This window comes from Aythya ferina, assembly GCF_964211825.1.
Source record: "Aythya ferina genome assembly, chromosome: 5".
Taxonomy (NCBI): Eukaryota; Metazoa; Chordata; class Aves; order Anseriformes; family Anatidae; genus Aythya; species Aythya ferina.
In genome coordinates, this window is record NC_140301.1 from 37,537,814 (window position 1) to 37,558,971 (window position 21,158).

Sequence of the window (21,158 nt, forward strand, 5' to 3'; positions counted from 1 at the left end):
GGCATACCGGGGTGGGAAGCTCCTTAACCTTCAAAGGTTTACTCTCAACTCCTGTTCTGCTACCAGAGATATCTTCCTGCAAGCTAGTAGGTAACAACAGATGGACCGTTCCTATGCATAATGTGAACCAGTTCAAATAAATTAGAAGTGGAGTTTAATCAACTTCTCAAAATAAAAGCAGAAGTAACAGCAGCACGTTTTGAAGTTGAAGGTCAATTTTTCTTTCCTTCAATTAGTTTTCCTTTACTAACTTGTCTGTACTCTAGGGAATAATCAATGCAGCATGCACAAGTACATGGGACTTAGTAGACCCAAAGAGTTTAGAGGAGGACAGGATAAGGCTGAGGACATTTTGGGACAGTATCCTTAAGCGTTTAAATAAAACAGTTCCATAAAAAAGATCAGAATTGCTGGCGATTTTACACTAGCAGACAAAACAGACACTGATGTGTATACCTAAAATTTGAAGCTCATTCAGATATAGCTTCTCAAGCAGACTAATGATGCTGAAGTCTAACGTGTTTAACTTCTTTACTGAAAGGGTTGTGAGGCATTGGAACGGGCTGCTCAGGGAAGTGGTGGAGTCACCATCCCTGGAGGTCTTCAAAAGACGTTTAGATGTAGTGCTTAGTGATACGGTTTAGCGGAGGACTGGTTAGTGTTAGGTCAGGGGTTGGACTCGATATTGAGGTCTCTTCCAACCTAGAAATGCTGTGACTGCCATGTTTTTTTCATTCAATAAGACTGACGTAACTGGCAAGCAGTTAGGCTCTGTTTTCTGTGCACATGATCTGGGTATACATGCCTCTTTGTACAGTTAAATATTTTCAAAGTACTCAGTAAGGAAACAGAGACCTTTTTCCAGGTAAAAATTACATCTATCAGGCTACCCTGGTGAGCACAGATTACAAAGCAGGTCTTTGCTGATGTTACATATACTTTTTCCAACTCTCTTTCTCAGTAAGTTCCAATTTTGTGTGTCATCTTAGGATGCTGTCTAATAATGGAAAAAGGTACTTCAACTCAGATGTGGACACACCACCTTTAAGAACTTCAGGAACATTTAGCTGCTGTCACGTCTCCTATATCTACATCTCTGTTTTCATTTGATCCAAAAGAAATAAAAACAACCTAAGTTTTCAGGGCCAGGTTTAAAGTAATCTATTTTCTTTAGTTGACAACAGGTTTATGAGTTCATTGAGATTTGTCTTTAAAATTACCCTAAAGTCTAATGTGTAAGTTAATTATCTCCAGACAAGCATCTCCAATAATAAATCATGCCCACTGAGCATGTCATCATAGACATAAAAAACAATTATCATTTGTATGAAATACCACAAAATTCATCCCTACATCATGTACCACACCTCGTTACACAGAGACAGCAAATGATTTGCATCTCAACAAAATGCCTGTTATGCCTTTGAATAGGCTTTTTTATGTGAAGTAGATATCCATGTTACACATACATTGGTCTTCTGCCCAATTTCTTAGCTTTTAGTATTTAAGTGATTCATTAATATTATTTTTCTCTCTTCCCCCTTGTTCAGATGAATCATAACACTGGGCAGTCTTAAATCCTCTTGCAAACAAGTTCAAGTAAATTAGGAATTTACCAGTCATTAACAAAAAGTTATTTTCCTCTCTCAAGAGAAGTAGTAACTGACTGTGTAGATGATGTTAATCTCTCTCAATGGTGATTAATACAGATGCACTTAAATCATCTGCGATCAACATAAAGAAATAGAGTGTAATTAACAGTCAAGTCTCATCTGAAAATTACTGCCATCTAAGCAAAAAAGAAGATGTGACTTACAATTTAGTTTCAGCAATAATTATAGAGAGGAGGTAGACACTTGTGATGCATTCTGTGTGATCCTTAGAACATGTCTGCAATGCTCAACAAGCATTACAGAGTCTAAGTTACCCATTGTTGCTAAGGATCAATACATCCATCCCCACCCTTACGGTGGCAGCACAATACATGGTCCACTCGGATAACTTGAAGAGTTGATAAACTACAGTTACACGTTTATAAAAATATATGTGAAGTGAGAGAGAAACTCCACTGAATCTTCATATGCTAACATAAATTGTAACTGCTCTGACTCCTTCATTCAGCTCATATGCCACCTTGTCTGTAAGGTTAGCAGTCAAGCTTTTGTGTCTTTGTGCATATGTTAATCCCCAAGTTGCACCAATTCAGAAGTATGCACCAGAGAACTCACTTGTAACAGAAAGCTGCATTCAGATAGGTTGCTGGGTTTTGTCTTGGTTTAAAGTGTCTTCATTTTTTTTTTTATCATTTTTTTTTTTTTTTTTTTTTTAGACTTTCCAAGGATCCAGACAATATAATCTTTTGCTTGAAAACTCATTCTAATCCCCTCCCCTAACCAGTAGATAGGTCCAGCTGTTCTCATGCACCAGTTGCTTCACTTCCTAAACTATACAAATACCCATTACAGAAGACATTGCCTCCTGTATCTAGCCCGTCAGTAAACAACTCCTTGCTTCACCGAAGAAGGCCCTGCCCCACCTTACCTTTTGGTGATCCGTTGGCATGCTTCAGTATAAAACATCTATCTCTGAATTTAAATTTAAACAAATGATGAGACCTTACAGGTTAGTATTAAGCAGGAGAAATATACACAGGCCATTACTGATTCTTGAATGAAAAGAGAAATGATAAGCATTAAGCCTCAAGTGATAACACCTTTTGGAATACTAATATTCAATCACTTTTGGTATGCTGTAAGAACTGTATCAAGCAAAGACTTATTTTATACCGGTTTAAAGCTTGGAAAGGCAAGAACAACAACACTATATTGAACTCTTATCACTAGAAGTGAGATTAAGATACGGTGAAGTTTTTGTATTCACAGTAATTAATTTATTCCTACATTAAGTCTGAGTTGTTAAAAAAAGGAAGCCTAACACAGTGAAACATGCACTTTAAAAGAAAACAGTAATCATAAGGATAATGAAAGTAGCTAAAAAAAAAAATAAAATGAAACAAAATAGGAAACTGAAGCACATAACTTTTTTTTTTCTCCCCTCTCCTCTCCACATGATTTACAGCCTCTACAGACCTAACATCTGGAAAATGAAGCAAGCTACTCTCAAGTAAACCCCCTTCTTTCTACTTGCTTGAGTATATAAACATAACTCTCAGAAAAGAAAAACACCAATTGCTATTATTATTATTATTTTACCAACATTTATCATTTCTGCCTAGTCCTCAAGATACTCAGCTCATCATACACCTTCCATGGTTATTCTTTTCCTTATTCCAACTTTTTTTTTTTGTGTTACTGCTGTCTGTCTCTTCTCAGATGACATACCTCAGCTGGGCACTGCAATTTTGTAGAGAATCTCCAGGGGACTTTTAGCAAAGAGGAGCCAGAGAAGCCTCTCGAGCCATAAACCCAAACACAGACTTTGGCCAATCAGTACAGGGTAGGAGAGTCTTTCCAATAACTGAAGAATGAATTTAGCAGAACTTACACCTACATTTTCTTCCTTATCTGCAGATTCTCATTTAGCAATGTCCTCTTTAACTTGGGGAAAACTTTTTCTTCATATGTATCACTTGAGAATCAGAATGTTTTATATCAAATCCTGTAGCCTTCATTTGCCACCTGGTGCTAAGTGATAGATAGTCATTAACATAACGATTACTTAAGCAGTGTTTCTTCCAAAATCACTACCATTTTTTCTTCAACTTAATTGCTTGTAAAAAGCAAACTCTAAGAAATTGGACTACTCTTACTACCAACCCTTACTCATCTTAGAAGACCAGCCTGAGGAACCAGAGGTAAGATGACAGTTGACAAACAAACAAAAATTTAGAGCTGCAAAATAAAACAGCAGCGTGCATGGGTAGATGATTTGTCTCTCTGTAGTCATCAACAGAACAATATTCATTATAACCTGCAGCTGTTTTCCTCTCCCAGTTTGTTCTCTGTAAAGATTTTTGCATGTGGTAAAACCACAAAGTAGGAGGTGTGGTAGTATAAGGTGAATGATAGTATAGAAACATGCAACCATAAGTGAAATCTGCAGTCTTTTAACCACCCATTCATTGTAGAATGCAATTTTCTGGTACATGTTTGGACTTCATTCTTTGAATGAATTGTAAGGAAAAAAAAAAAAATCTTATAAGGAAGGATCTGATACTGTAACAACACTTTCAAGCCACATGCTACAGTTAGTTCTGTTGACAGAAACACCTCAGGCTTCATATATGACATTGATCTGGAAGGTATGCCATGCATTTTCCCAGGGCTGCCAACCTATACCTCATTGTAAATCAGGAGAGAAAATAGTCTGAGGTTCTAATTTTTCCTCGTATAAAACAGATACCTTAGCTAATGAATTTCCACAATGTCTCAAAGACTCTTAATTAGAAAATGAATCCAAACAGAACAACCATAAATTACATAAGCACATATATAAGTCTTTACTAAAGATATCTTTTTTTTTTTTTTTTCGCTTCTAACCTCTTACAAATCAAAAGAGATTATAATGAATGCTCCAGAACATATATGGTGTTCAAAATACATGGAAGCTATTAAAAAGTCTCCTCAGAGCACAAGCCCCTTTCACAACCTTAAAAATGGTATCAGATCTTGATAAACCATAGGCCATACGATGAATTTTGTATTAAATTTTAATCTAGTGATACACAGTAGAAAATAATGATCACCAAATTGCTTCTGTGACCAGTTATCACCAACAGAGTACTCAGGGAAGAGCAAGAAAGCCCGAATTCAGTGGATAGCATCCTTAAAAAATAAATAAGAGTGACTGGAATACCCAGAAAGGTCCCCAAAGAAGAGACCTCCCTAGCATTCATCCAGAAAAAGTTCATCATTTTTTTAAAAACAAAAACAAAGCAACACAATTGCTCCTGAAAATTCAAGTTGTTAAATACATATTAAATGAGTTACCTTAACATCGTTTTGCCTGTTTTAATACCTGGTTTAACTCTTCTTCCTACAGCTTGCTTTATGGTTTAACCAATTACCTTTTTAAAAGTTCTATTTAATTATCAGTTTAATAAACTTTTGTAACTGTCAGGATATATAAATATATTTCTCCTATACTTTTTATCATCATTTGATCCATTGCCTTGTTTCTTTCAACACAGAAAAAATTGCCTAATGGAAGAATAAGGCTTTGAAAAAAGGAAGACGGACAGCATCTTCGAACATGACAGCACACAGCATGTGGTAGATTTCAGTTAGTCAAAAAGACTGATCTCATGGAAAGCTTGCATATATTTTGCAAAGTAAGAGGTCATATCGTCTCGCATTTAAAATGTCATTTCAAAAGGCTATTGTTGGTGATAGACATGATAAGCAGTAATACCAGGCCCAAGAGAGCACTGTAACTTAGCTTTGGATACTCACAAATATAAGACAAATGCTCCTAAATCCATCCTGACCACAAAAGAGAAACTGAAGTTCAACTAGTTCTGTATTTGCTGCTAGTGAACATCTTCAGGCATAAAATTAGCCAAACTACACCACAAACAGTCAACAGAACTTTTAGCACTAATAGCAACTGCGATTAGTAGCTTAGATTTACATATCTGATGTCTGTAGATATCAGATAATGTTAGGAAAAAGTCAAAAAAAGTTCTGTTGAACTCATTCGTAAGAAAAGAGTTGATAATGTTCAAAACCAAGTTATAGAGAAAGACTATGTGCCTTCATTATTAATTCTGAGAAATCCCATTTTGGTACTTGTGTACATATCCCCTCTTCCTTCCACTGAGCACCACCAAGAAGAGTCTAACTTCAATTTCCCCTATTAACATCCCAGAAGGCAACCAAAAGAAACAAGATCCCATCTTAGACTAAGATGGGATCTTCCTAAGACTGAATAAATTCATATATCTGTACTTCTCCTCACATGTTCTCCAGTTACTTGATAGCATTTTACAAACATGTTTTATTACAACAGCTGAAGAATATATAGTGGCTTGTTCAATTATGTCCAACCATTTATGCTTAACATGAGTTATGGACTTCTAACCCATTAGGCTTAACGTTCATATTGACAGTATCTTCTGCTTTTTAGCCTTTTTGTTGTTGTTTTTTAATGTTTGCTTTGAGAAAGCAAGAAAAAAGGGTATGGGAAAAAAATAGAGTGCCAGGATTTTTAAAATGGTGGCAATGAGTGCTAGCCTTAACCCTTGCTTCAGAGTCACCCTGCAATACACCAAGTGCTTCCAGAAGACTCCAAACATTGTAAAGTCTGCTGCTGAGTTACAGAAGAATAAGACTGTCAGTTATTCACATCAGGTCTGTATACTGGACCCTGACATTCCTCATGCTTACTTATACTTTCTCTAGGTTCCAGTGAAATGTCAACAACTCCCCAGCTCATTCAAATCCTGCAAATGTCACATCCCTCTTCCACTATGAATTGATGCATAAGACATGGCAAACAAGAGCATTAAGCAATACGACTAGCTTCTACCTCTAGTAAATGTCTTGGCTACTTCATTTAGAAAGGAAAACAAGTGCTTCCTTCCCAGCCCCCTCCCCACCACATCTGAAAAAAAAAAAAAAAAAAAACTCTCAAAAACTTTCCAGTCTTAGTCTCATTTTCTCAAAGAATTCCACACTTTCACTAAAGCCACTTTCACCCCAACTTCCATATTTGAATATTTGCTCTCACAAAGGAAAAGTTTATTTTCTTTTTGCAAGCCACGTTGTTTTGAACTAACTGATGCTTGCAATAGCAGATTAGATCAACTCTTTCTACAGTAGGTGAGGATCTGGTCAGTTTTCACTTAACTTTCTCAGTGAGAAAAATTAATTATCACTCCATTTCATTCTTTGCCTTCTTGAGAATAGCAATACTACACCATAAGTTCAGGACTATGCATTTGTCAAGTAGATTAACTCTGCCATGAAGTACTTCTACAGTTCTCAAATAGATTCTACTGATACAAAAATCTCATGAGCACACACACACACCAACTCCCCTTCTTCTGGCACCAAATCTTTGCTCCCTGTTCGTCCCATTCAGTCATTCAATAAACACGATGAGTGCTGAAGACACAGAACTGTAGAGTATGACGCTTGTTATTTTATATTAATAGTATAGGGTCTATCTATACTCACTATGTGCAGTTGCAGAAAGTCACCAAGCCCAGGGGCACTGTCAATCCTCACAAGAATGCCATCCTTCACTGTTGTGCTGAAGCCCACAGCAAGACGGTCTGTCCTTGTGCTTGGTCTGTCATTAGCTGGCCAGGTGTACAAGATGAGACCTCCACTCTTCCCAAATATATATGTGGCACCAGCTACAAAACAGAAAACCAAAGAACAAGAAGCATTAATTATTCGTTTCGTTTATTCGTCAACTCCGGAAATAATTCTGCGGCTTCTGAAAAGGAATATATGCAAGCATATGCTTTCATTAGTTAACACGGGAAAATCAAGGCCCCCTACTGACGAGGCTACTGACAACACACAGAGAAGACTCCATGCAAATCAATTTGTCAATGAGGGAAATGTATTTTCCAGGCTCTGCTAAGTAATAGTGGAGGACAGCACAATAAAATACATTTTGCGACAAGTGACATGGAAAGTCCTCTTGGATATTTACAACACATGTTATAATGCACATGAAATGGCTATTTAGACTGCCCTCTCACATGTGTTCCACAAGTTTTCCTTTGCTGAGCCACAACCCTGAAATGCTAGATGCTTTTTCTAACAGAAAGAGATAAGAAGATGAAATAGCTTTTTAAATCAGACAAAATGTATCTGTTCTCCCACCATTAGCCTTGCACCATTAGACTCAATAACAAACAACATAATTTCTTCCTTATGGAAAGTTCATCCTTCAGATGAACATGGACTCAAGACTCCAAATACTTCCAGTTAGTAATCTAAATGTGCATGTATGTTATTCAGAGCATCCTCATGTTCCTACATACATAACAGCAGGAGAACCACAAGCAAACAAACACGCTTCCTCTTGAGGTATAAATCACTGAAGACTTCTCTACTGTATGCAACCAGCTAAATTATAACTTACATTGGGAGCCTGAGATATTTTGGTTCCTAAATAAAGGCAAGCAGCCTTTGAGATAAAGATAAGTGAAACGCTTATCAAGAATGAATGATTTCATTAATGCTTAATATCATCCCAGACAATGCCAGATAACATAATGATTTTTTTTTTTTTTTTTTTTTTTTTTTTTCAGGGGACAGGGGGGGAAGAGTGTAAAGAAGAGAGAAACACCAAAAAGCAACCAATCAAATATCTATTTCAGAAGCATGGGATATAGGACTCAGTCTTATTTGGGTATTCAGAGGAAATACTTGGCCTCTTTGAGGCTTACCTTGTCTTCAGTTCAAGACTCCTCACAGTGGGAGACTATTTTTTTCAACACCGCTTAAGACTTTTGGAAATCTAGTACACGCATCTCCAGCATAATTTGTTTGGAAATTTGTTCCCTGACTTTTTTTTTTTTTTTTTTTTTTTTTAAGAAGGACAATACCAAACCTCTCCAAACCCGAATGCTGTCCTCTCACATTTACAAGGGCCATCTCAGCTCAGTTAGACAGACACACCAGTGAGAAATTTACCATCACAGATGAATAAGCTGAGAAGCAGAAGTGTTCAGAGACCACTTTCTCACTTGTACTCAACACTCAAAGTTAGGAGCAGGATTTTTATAACTCATCAAAACAGCCTCTGAGCTTCTTGGAAAATGTGATTAAAATTGCCATTCCAGATCCAAATCTATAGGCAAGTCAGGAATACATCTCAGTGCCTCAGCAACTTACTGTACCTGAGTTTCTAAGTACTATTACAACAGGTCACAAGCTACAAAATAATAAGCAAAAATATCCAGTTCCCATTTCAGCACCAGGGATGCAACATCTGTGGACAGCACAGGACAACGCGGTACATTTTCCAGTCTGAGTGAAACTACAACTAATGCTATTTCTCCCCCCACGTATACCAACCAGCAACGTGTATCAAATAACCCTGAGAAGAATAAGCATAACTAGATAAAGAAACAGGTTGAATCTTATATGGGTCACTTCAACACTTGCCTACAAAGCTGCAGCTCCAGTAAAGCTCTTCATGACCTGAATTCTAACTGAATAGTACATATTAGTGGAAATAATTGATACCCTTCACCCTAGTTTAAGAAGCTTCCTCTCAGCACATATTACCAAGACAGCAAAAACTCAGGCACATAGAAGGGAAATGATTTATAAACAGCTGACTCAATGATAAGAGTGAAAACGCATCCATGTTCCCTATCTTCCAGGTCTCCGCATACCCACCAGAACACACACTCAGTAAATTCAAACTGATGTCTGAAATCAGAGTTAAGTAGGAAATTTCACTTTTAAGTGTGAGTTAACAGAAAACCACACTGACATACTGGAACTTTGAGCATGCATCATTTCAGTTTCAGAAAGGTTAATTCTACAGACTGAACTCTAACTGCTCATCAAGATGAAGATGCATGACTTGCAAAATATGTAGAGTATGTTTTAGTTTCTTTGCTTTTAAACACATCCCCAACTATATATGTAAACTCTTCAAGTTAGCAATGTTAGCAGTGACTGTGTATTGAATTATCTATGGCTTTCACCATAGTTGGGAATACAAACTGCCCACTATAAACTACATTACAAATATCTTCCTTCAGTAATTAGCTTGTTCTGAAAGCTGTGTGTATTTCATTACAGATTAAAGCAAGACACATCAGCATGTTAAGTAAAGCAAGATGAGTTTACGTATTGTTAATGACTTAATGGATTAAAACCTGCTTTCCAAAACTATTCTCACTTGAACTGCAAGTTTGGTTGGTTTCCTTCTACTACCACCTCCCCGCTTCCCCTATAAAGGGCCTGATAACCAGTTAAAAAGAAAAAAAAAAAAAAAAAAAGGCAAGACAAACTTGGAAGAGAGTTCTTCGCTATTTATAAAGACAGATGATTTCATTGCCTAAGAGCCATTTGGCTGCAGGTAGAGCATGTCAGAGCTCCTGTGAGCTCCAATTAGAACCAATTATGTCTTCATAGGCCTGTCATGGGACTTAACTGCTTAACAGAGCTCATTTTTCCCTCACAAAACACAGCTTTTGTTTCTAGGCTTAACTTGAAGAAATTCAGTACTTTGGGTTTACATGTATGCACAAAACTCCATCAAATGAAACCACCAAGAGATCACTACCTAAACTAACCTTTTAACGGAAGCCTGATGGCCAGCAGTTGTTTCTTTATTGTACAGGTCAAAATTACCTGCATAATAATAGATGGGCTGGTTGGTTCACCTGTGCATAGCTGAATGTACTATTATTTGTTGTGTATGTAAGTGCCCCTTTCAATTCCTTCCACTTTGAGGCTATACAGGATACAAGTTGCTCTGTGTTGAAATCCATGTCATGTTAACTTCATACCAATAAATTAGCTTTCCTCCTGAAGTATAAACAGAATAGTCACTCCTATCTAAAAACACAAGGTGCAGATGTTAACTAAAAATTGAAGAGGAAGAATAATTGGAATTACTACTACAAAGCGATCATATTAGAAAAGCAAACAAAAATCCAAACAAACATTTGACTTGAGTGCTTCTGTTTGACTGCAGCTGCCATGCGATCATTCTCAGAGTTTGAAACTTAAGAGAACCGAACAAGATTAAAAAGTAGAATTTCTCTTCCTCCCATGACAATTTCTATTTAAGACTGATGATGGATAGGACACTGTTAACGAGCAGCTACTGGATGTCTAGGTTTTCCTCATTGTTCAAGGCTTAGTTGCATAACTAATTTAATAAACAACCCCAACCATGCCCTGGAAACAAGGAATTCTGAGGGACTATTAATTCCGTGGCATTTATTGCTAGTGTTTCACTACTTCCACTATATTACCCACACTTTGTAAATACAACAAAAGATACAAGTGCACAAAAATGATTTTCCTCCTCAACTGTGAGAAATCCCACTTCTCACAGTGCCCTGGGCCACCTTTACCGTACAAATGTGCGAAAACAAACAGGAGCAGAATATGTTCAGCTGCTTTACTGGGATGCTGCATGCAGAATTTGGAGCTCAGAGAAGCCAAGAAATATATGGTAAGGAAACACTGTAGAGATTTAAGCTACTAGGACACCACTACCCGTTTAGTGTACATAAGACTGCAATTTCTCATAAAAATAAAGTTTAGCAAAATGGCAGTTGACTACTATAACTTTGGTATTTAGAGATGTAAAAAATTAGAGACCGACATGTCACAATACATGTGACAAAGCTGCTGTTCAGAGCCTGACTACTTAGCTTAGGGAAGTTGTGCATTTTGTTAGCTACATTCATGGACAGAACTGTTAGATTATTTAGTTCCAGTCAAAACAAAATAGTTTAAGGCAAAATCCTCATCACAGAAAATTCCTAACAGAAAAGTTATCAACAATGTTATAAGCCACAGCAAGTAAAACCTCACAGTGAGTTGTGCTAAGAAACATTTACTTGAAGTTGGCACCACCATCTATAATTTTAAATCAGTTATCATTTTTTCTAATCATTGCCCAAAGTCCTCAAAATCTATCTTAAGGAAGAGTATCCTTCAATCAATGCTGAAGAACTGCAGCAGCTCCATCTTGCCTAGAACTAATCCTGTCAAGCAGTAGAGAACAAGTCTGCCACATTTACACAAGATACAACTTCTTTTGTCCCTTAGGGATTCTGCAAATCTCCTGCTGTTAAATAAAAACATTCTCTATTTACATCTACAAAGTCATTTTATCAACAGCCCATTTTGTCTTGGCTACACCATAACTCAAACTATTCTTCACTGTGGCCAGGAAAATATCATGTCTGACAGATATTACAGCCCACGAACACATAGACATAGTTTACAACAGCAACTCTGGACTGGGATGAGTTTAATGTACTGTGAGCTGCACAGTTCAGACTTTTAAAACCAAAAAGCACCTTTAACATGAAAATTAATAAGGATCTCAGGTAATGATTGTAGCTTTTAACCAGGTCTGAGTTAAAAGAACAAAAATTTATGACCAGAATCCCACATTCCTTCATGACAATATTGACTAAACAATCTGAACTGAGGTAATCTCACATTGTTATACTGACAGCTAACAAACTTTTGTTTTTATTCAGGCACAGGGAAATAAAGACAATAAACAATTAAACAAACACTCAGGAAAATACCTTTCCTCCCCCTCGTCTGCCTGACCTGCAGCCCACCATCAACCATCCCCTTCCTAGTCTGAACTTCCCAGCATATGACACTTGGCTCCTTATCCTCCCTGCCCTCCGCAGAGACAGTGCAGGAGATCAGGGTTGACGCATGGAAGTTTTTCTGCCATTCCCCACTTCTTGTTTATTTTCTGTGTGCTAGCATGGGTTTTCCACCAGACCCCAGTCCCTCAGGGACATAGCTGTTCCTGCACAGGTCCCCTGTAGGCCCCAGGCATGCCCCTGCACGTGATTGTCCACAGGCCTCACTGAGTTCCTCAGCAGCGTGCATGTTCTCACACAGGATCCCAGAGGCCCCATTCCTTAAGGGATGTCACTACCCCAGGCTGCAGTGCCCTCAAAGGCACATGTCATCCGGCACAGAGAGCCAGTTTCCAAGAAGTTCCCAGCATGTCCCCAGCCATATCTGCTTGCATGTGCCTTTTCCTGATCCTTCTTCTGTTCCCCCTTTCATGCTTCCTCACATGCCACCTCCTGTGTTAACTATCGCTAGCAGCTATCATCCGTTCTTGACCATTTCTGAGCAGTGGCATTACATGCTTCTCTGATCAGTTGAAGTTCTAGCATGCGGTGGGCTGTTTTCACCCACGTCAGAGCCAGCTGTGACTAGCGCAGGGCAGTTCACAGCCTCCTACCATACCGGTGCTCTGCACCCCCTGCCGCTCATGCAGCCAGAAGTCTCCTGCTCATGGTGGTAATTCACCATAATGATATTTCGGTTTATTTATCATGGTAACATCTCTCTACCTAAAATAACACGAGACACTGCATGTGCCTTTCTCTCAGTTATTGTCTTTGTTCTGCATAGGATTCTAAGTACATAGTGTTACTTCACATTTGGGTAAAAGGACTGGAAGACTATTTTTACTTTCCTTAATAAGGGAAGAAATGGAAGATACACAATTTTAGAAGTCAGACTGAAGTATAAAAACAAAATAACCCTATTATTTTTCTTACCCTATTGCTATGTTTTTGGGGGGATTTTTTTTTTTTTTTTTTTCCTTTTTGTGACTACTTCATGGTCCTACTATATTTCCTGATAGTTTATTTTTCAATTTTTTTTTTCTGATGAGGCACCTATGGTACTTCATATGTAACTATAAAGGTCCTACCATGTTTGCTAATAATTAAGGCATTAGTAAAGGAATGCAAGTTAGAATTCTGGCATGAAAGCAGGCGAGAAAAGTTCAGACACAAAACTGCTGAAACTCAATAAGGAGATAATGCTTCCTGCAGCAGTAAATGTTAGGTGGTCATGTAATGAAAAAAAAAACACAGCTCCCAAAAAAACAAGGTGGAGAGAACTATTCTGCCCTAGCAAGTGGAGATGAACAAAACAACAAGGGAGAGTTGTAAAACAATTTATGTTCAGATTAATAGAAATCTCTGATCAAATAGAGTAGAGGTTTTGACTGAAATAGCTGTGAATGAAAATCTCAAATTAGCGTCCAGGTCTTTGCCCAACAGTTTTGAGTGTTTCAAATAAAAATAAAAGTAATAAGTAAAGGTAAATCAGATTAACCTGATTACTACCCCCAAAGATTCAGGTCTCTCCCAGATATTCACAGCTTAAGGCAAACTGCGTATTTGACCACTCAGTTCACAGACAGGAAAAGAATGGCATAGCTCTTCATGGCTTTATTCAGTTCAACATCTTATTTGCACTAGCTGCTCTCTTCAGGAAAAATATACACAGACTGATTAAAAATAAAGCTTCTGACAATTGTTTTTCCAGCTTTTTCCTTCTGGCACATCAAATAGGCCGTGCAACTGTGCAACTCTGAGTTTCCTCCAAATTAATTTCTTAGGAGTAAAAAATTAAAAGAATGGTAAAAGAATGTTTTGAGGACAGATAATGAGTGTCCATATCTATTAAGATTAACAGTGATTAAAACAGGTAAAATCCTTACCTAATTTTGCAATAAACTCCTGAATAGCATGGATTTGACTGACTTCATAACTGGAAATCACCAGAACTGGGTCAACTCTAAGTGTGCTGGAAGATCTGTATTGTCTAGAGAAGACCTATTATGTGTTTCCTATTTCCAGTTTTTGTGATAAACATTTAAAAATTATTCCTATGGGTGCTATCCACTACACACACTGTATACAGGTACCATTATCAAACTAATTAAGGACTGAGGGGGTAAAAAAAAAAAAAAGTCAAGAAGCAGGTTGACTGAATTTAAGATTCATAAATGGTTTTAGGATTCAAGTAAGAAAATAACAGCACTAATACCAAGAAGCTTGCCAACCCCCTTCCCTCTGTCCTTCCATATTTGCAAAAACATCAGCCACCCTTAACACCTTCTTAATAATAAAGAACTAAAGGGAGGTGCTTTAGCAAAGTTTACAGGGGAGCTGGCCATCATTATCTGACTTGATTATTCCTTCACAGGATCCTTCTTGGGAGAAAACAGAGACAGACCTGATAACATTTTATGACATGACTGCTGAAATGTCCATTTATTTAATCAAGAGTTTTAAACTGCCTAAGAATAAAAAAATATAAGGCCATGAAGAACACAAAGCTTCCTGTCTAATCCCCCCAAAAACAAGCATCTGTGCTTAAAAAGACTTCTTATGAAGTAGCTCTTTTTCATTTCAGGACACTTTTTCTCTTGACAATCTTCTGAGATGCAGATTGAACGATATTTTCTTCTCCCTCCTCAGAAAACATACGTTGTTTTTTATGAAACTGCAATTCCTTTCCACCTATAAAATATGAAGAAGCTTATTCTACGCAAAAAGGAGTTAGGATATCTGCAAGACTAACTCAAAATGGAAGCAGCAATTTGGATCATGCCTTCTTTGTTTGTCTTTTTCAATGACAGCAAATTAATACGAGTCACTTTCCTCCCCGTATGTGTGCATCAGCCAACAATCGGATCAGACAGTATGCTGCTTCTCATTAGTTACACTGCATTAAAAAGATTGGACGAAAAAAAAGGGAAAGAGGAAGGGAGTGTTCCTAGAACTACCAGTCAGTCCAAGATTCAAGTTCACACTTGAACCATGAATTTCGCTAAATCCAGCACACAGAAAATATCAATTTTTCCCTCTAATCTGAGTTAGTGATAGGGCACATCGGGGATATTTGCTATTTTGGAAGGAATTTAGGGATTAGCTGCTAACTAAAGTATGCCCAAGATTACCGAAGACGTACCAACTTAAACATAACAGATTACAGCCAGGAAATATTCTTTGTTAGTATTTTCATTTACATAAAATGAACGTGTTAACTAATTCATTGTCATATCTTTATCACTGACCTTAAGTGGACACCCAGGGAAAACAGAGAACAGAGCAAGCGTTACTTTCTTAAAGTACACACCCAGACTGTGAGCCCTTTTAGACACTGCCTCAGCCTTATATGGTTCATTTATACAGTAATTCCAAACAGACCTAATTTCCAGGTACTTATCAAGTCTCCCCTTGAAAGCATTTAGAAGTTTTGCATTCACAATAATGGCTTACAAACCTTCAGCTTCACATACTTAACTCTGTCACTGATTCAGCTAGCTGAACAGCCAGCCATGTGCTTTAGCAAAGGCAACTGGCAGCATCCTAAGCTGCATTGAGAGGACCGCAGCCAGCAGTTCAAGTGATTATTCCTCTTTATTCAGTGTTTGTTAGACCATATCTAGAGTAATGCATCCAATTTTGGGGACCCTAACACAAACAGACATTGACAAACTGAAGTGAGTTCACTGGAGGGCCACAAATACTGTCACAGGAGACTGAAGTGTCTGGCCTGTTAGGAAAGACCAAAGGAATTGGGCTTACTCATCTTGGAGAAGACAACTTCAAGGGGACCTAAGGGCAATCTCACAGCACTTGCACAGAAGTTAATGAGAAGACAAAAGCCATGGCCTTCACTGATGAATAACTTGAGAACAAGCAGCAATGGACATAGTTTGAAATAAGAGATTCCGACTTCACGGGATTAAAAGTGTTTTTTTTTCCTCCTCACAAAGACAGATACACAGTCAAACAGGTCATTCAAGGAGATTTGAGAGCCTCCATGCATGGAGTTCTCAATATCTGACTACATGAAACCCCAAGCAATCTGATCTGACCTCATAGCTGACCCTGCTCCGAGCAGGGGTTTGAAGTAGAGACTTTCTAAGGTCCCTTCCAGCCTGTTACTCTATTAAGTGAAGAATCACCTTCATTTTTCATACTTGCTCTTGATAAATAGATGTTCCCTAGTTCTTGTACTGGAAGACACAGTGATCTGTCCCTTTATCTATCCTCTCAGTGTCAACCTTGCCTCGTAGAGTGTTATCGTACCACCAGCCTCAGCCCTCAAGTCCTGTCTTTCAGTTGAATCATCAATTTCAGCCGCCACATCTTTAGGCAGACATATGACAGACATCAATCTAAAAGAGGTCCACAAGGACAATCCCTCCAGGACTTCTCTATGCACCACAGAAAAACAAAAACATCTTACAAAAAACATGTACTGCTTGTAACAAATACAGAACTTGCATTAGAGGAAGACAAAAGTCTTAAAACCAAAATGCACCAGAAGCAGTCAAAAAAAGTTAAAAATCCTCCAACTGAAATATGAAAATAGCTGAGTGTAAGTGCCCAGAGAACAGTGCCCAGTTACTGTGACCCTTGCAGGACAGGTTTGGGAGCGCAGATATCAGGGAGAGAATGTTACCTGCCACCTGGTGAGAAACTTCATCGGGGCAATGGTAACTAAATTCAGTAAAAGCAGATGCAAGAATTTCTTAGTTGCATTCATCTGCCAAAGAGAAACTGGAATCTGGATGTGATTTCTTATTTCTTGGCATTTCCTGATAAAACAGCCCACAGAGAGAATGTCCTTGGAGAAGCCCAGAAGGCAGCATGCCAGAGGAACTTAACTCAGAGACTACTGTTAGCAGACAAAAGCACAGTAGGATTCATAGCACATTTGGGGCCTGGAGTGAGAACAGGGATGTTAGTTAACTAAAATAGTTTTTCAGAATCTGAATGGTAACAAGATGGCCTAGACAGCTCAGAATGGATGGAGGCTAGAGTGCTATTACTGATCCCAGCCCGTTCAGTTCTTCCCTAAAATAAATTCTCTCTAGTTTTGATCCTTAAGCTATGGCTTATGGCATTAAAACAAATGAACTATCAGGAAAAAAAAAATAAATACAAACACAAGCACTGTTCTCTCACTTTCATTTACTCACCTCATGTTTAGAAGAGATAACATACAGAATACAAGGTTTTGCTTGTTTTAAACTGGCCACTCAGTAAGAGTAAGTAATTCTTTTTTCTTCCTGAAACACGCGTTCACATTTCTATAGTCTATGTAGAAAAAAACAGTAAATACAGTTTACATTTATGGTCTCCACAGCAGGAGACCAAAGCCCAAACTTTCAGGGTTGAATGTGGAAATGGGTTAGACTCCAAATACTAGCTACTAGATACTCCCCAGAGCCACAGAAGGTGACTAAATCACACACCAAGTCTGCAGCAAAGCTACTCTAACCTGCTGGCCACAAGCATTTCAGAAGCATGCTATAAAAATAGCAAGTTTCATTCTGAAAACCTACTCTTTTGCTACTTATTACTGTAAACACAGACTAGTCCTTTAGAATTAAGTGGGGCTGTTTTGGTCTGCCAAGAAAACCTACACTAGGAATTCTGAGCTTTTTCACCTCACCCCAAATACATCATTATCCATTACAACTACCGGAAGGCCAGGGATGAGAAAAAATACCTGTTTAGAAGCTTACCTTCCCAAAGACTCTCTAACCTTCCCCCCAAGGTCACATAGCGGGAATGCAAAAACAAAACAATCCAGAACTAATAGTACAGCATACAAACCCCTCCATAAATGATAACGCAACTTTTCTTAGTTTTCTTCTCTTCTCACCACCATGAAAGGACAGTCATCGTTACAAGAAGTGTACTGGTGTAAGCTTTATACAGGCGATCTGTTTAAAAGGTACTGTGCCAAAGTAAAAGACAAGTGTAATGGTTGTTTAATCATTCTCACCATGAAGTGCCAATTCTTTAGTCTCTTATGACATTCATGAATGATGCAGAGGGCTGGCATGATGAATGCAGAGCAATTCCGACTGACAGATACTTTCAGAGAATTTATATCCTTCCCATACTCCCAGGACAAAAGGGCTCTTGAGCTGAGTTATCATTTGTTCCATGAGAGGATTTACAGTCTTGCCAGCAACTCCTTTTACCTTACTCTCTAAAGCGTTTATTTTGATATACTGATTGTGATCATTCAAGAACAACTGTATCTGAAGACAGTCAGCTGAGGAGAGAAAAAGCACAGTGGTTCTGAATAACTCACTCACCTTGACCCAGGACTTTCTTCCCCTCAGCCAGTTTGCTTTGTCTTTGGTATCAGTTCTTTCCCGGCATCCTCTGCCATCCCCATTACAATCGTAATATCACTCAAGGGAGACATCTAATCTCCCATGCCTGGCTACCCTTCTTTCAAGGCAAAATACGAAGTTTAGCAGAAAAGCACTGCCACCCCACACCTCTTTCATCATTCTACTAGAAAGCAGCTTCTCCAGACATCACAGTTTTTGCACCAGACTTGAGTGGCCTACGTCTTACAGCTACAAGCAGCAACAGCTCCTAACATGGGACTCAATGGCAAAGCTGTACCTGGGCCTCATCTGGAGGAGCAGGCCAATACAGGAACCATGGAATATCCTGAGTTGGAAGGGACTCATAACGATCACTGAGTCCAACTCCTCATGTAACACACAGCCTCAACAGCACCGGCTGACCAAGATATTCCCACTGCTATGAGAAACATCACCAGACAAATCGCACAAGGCACGTTTGCCCACAAGAAGCCAACACTTCTTACCCCAGGCAGAGGCTACCACAGGCTCTTATGGCTTTGATATTCAGCCACTCTCCAAAAGTTCATCTGAGGCAAGTATATTGTCAGGAAATCAGCAGTTAAAAACTAGACTATAAAATGCATCATCATCTCAGAGACCCAGAGTGCATGGCCTTCAGTAGCATGGCACAATATACTCATTTGTGTGAGACATTTTATTGAAAGGGCTGTGGGCTGCCTGCATTGATCTAATGATCACAGCAATTTCCCTACACTTCATTTTGAAAGTATTAGGTGACTTCAGGCACAGAAGCAATAAGTTTCTATGAATATTACAGATAATATCCATAACATTCTCACAGAGAAGGCTATTGTAATCTCTTACAAATTTTAAATTATGCTTTAACGCTACATTTTTGCACCTGTATACAGCGTTTGATCTTAAATGCCCTGGCATGTCCTATTCTTGAAGAGGGTTTATATAAATTATCAGGAGGAATTTAACTGCTTGCCTTTGAAATGAACCTGTCATTGTATTAAAAAGCAATGCACCCCATCACCACATAGTACTATGGTAGACTACTTATAGCTGCTATGCAAACACCTACTTAGACAGGGAGCAGGGACTCAGTTAACCATATGGCATTTAACAGGTATTACTAAGAGGTTTTAGATAGCAAATTTAAATGAATAAGGCTAAGGAAACAGCTAAAATGGATAGAATACATCCTCTTAACCTCACCCCCTACTCTAATTGATAAAGATTTCCTTCATTCATATCTTTCAAGAGCATCTTCATCTCCATCTCTTTGAGCACTGACCCTCGATATTTTAGTATAGCTTGATTGTCAAATGCCAGCTACAGTCCCAGTAAAGCATTTAGTTGATAGATCATTTCTTTGGCAGGTAGCGTGGAGAAGAGTGCACTTTTGGTACACCTTACAGGATGCCAAAGGCATACAATTCTTCAGAAACCCCAGTTCTGTTCTTCCTAAAGATGATGCGTGTGCGTGGAAGCTGAAGAAATCTCTCTCAAGTAAGCTGGAAAAATAAATCCCAGTATATCTTTTTTTTCTCTCCTGCACTGTAAATGCAAACTATTGATCTACCTCTCACTCTTTCATGCCTTTCACACGCTTCAATAATACAGAGGATTTTTTCTTCATCCTTTCATCTCTAGGCCTGGAATGCCCCTTAAGCCCCATGTCAAGGGTCACTCATTCTTCCTCAAACTGCAGCAATTGCATCCTCCAGAGCCCTACAGGTGACAGCTAGAGAGAATGCAAATAGCACAATCACTTACATCTTTGACTTCTTCGGAGAGTGAGAAAAGTAGACAGATTTAAAAATTATTATTATTTAAATAAACCCTAGGTTTTTAAACTTCAGATGACTTACATTTAATTTTTTAGAAACATCCTTCTGAATACAATATAACAAACAGAATTTGGCCCAAGATGAAGAGTAACTTCCAAGAACTGCACCTTGCATTGAAGTTAAATTGGCAACGCTGAGTAACTGATGGCTCAACCATCAGGAACCATAACTTCTTGCGTCTATTGAACACAAAGATCACATCGGCTTATTTCCTACAATTGCCTAGAAGCAAAGAACTGTAGAATAATTGGAAGGAACCTCTCAAAGTCACACTGTTCCCCTCTTCTCCAACTCAAAGCAGGGCTGACAAGATCAGGATCCTCAAGAACTTGTCCAGTTATGTTTTGAATATGCCAAACGAAGGACATTCCGTAGCTTCCCCAGGCAATTGCTTCCTTATGGTGGGAACGTGCCTAGAAACCCAGTTAATTAATCTAATGTTTTCTCCTTCATTGTGACCAAGTCAAATGGTCTCTGTCATGTAGTAGACTTGGAGCTATAGACTGGCTCTTCAGATTTAGGCGTTCTTCTCCAGATCCAACTCACAGCTTTGTTCTACCTTTAGCAGGGAATAAGATTACTACAGGATTGTTTTTGCTTTTCCAAAAGAGACTGTTGTTACAAGATGCTCACAAAGCCTGTGGGAGCTGTGGTTTCTTCAGGGAAGTCCTTCTAACATGTCGTTCTGACAACTGT

General features: G+C 38.4%; 1 protein-coding gene across 26 annotated transcripts in view; it reads right to left on the reverse strand.

The window, feature by feature from the left end:
• Positions 1-21,158, reverse strand: part of NRXN3 (neurexin 3) — a 979,419-nt gene that overhangs the window by 250,407 nt on the left and 707,854 nt on the right. For all 26 annotated transcript variants that reach the window (XR_014693677.1, XR_014693678.1, XR_014693679.1 and 23 more), the window contains one exon: positions 7,137-7,318. Coding sequence is in view for 23 of the 26 variants with exons in the window: in XM_084521425.1 (XP_084377551.1) it covers positions 7,137-7,318 (182 nt within the window). In the remaining 3 variants the exon portion in view is untranslated. The remainder of the gene's footprint in view (positions 1-7,136; positions 7,319-21,158) is intronic.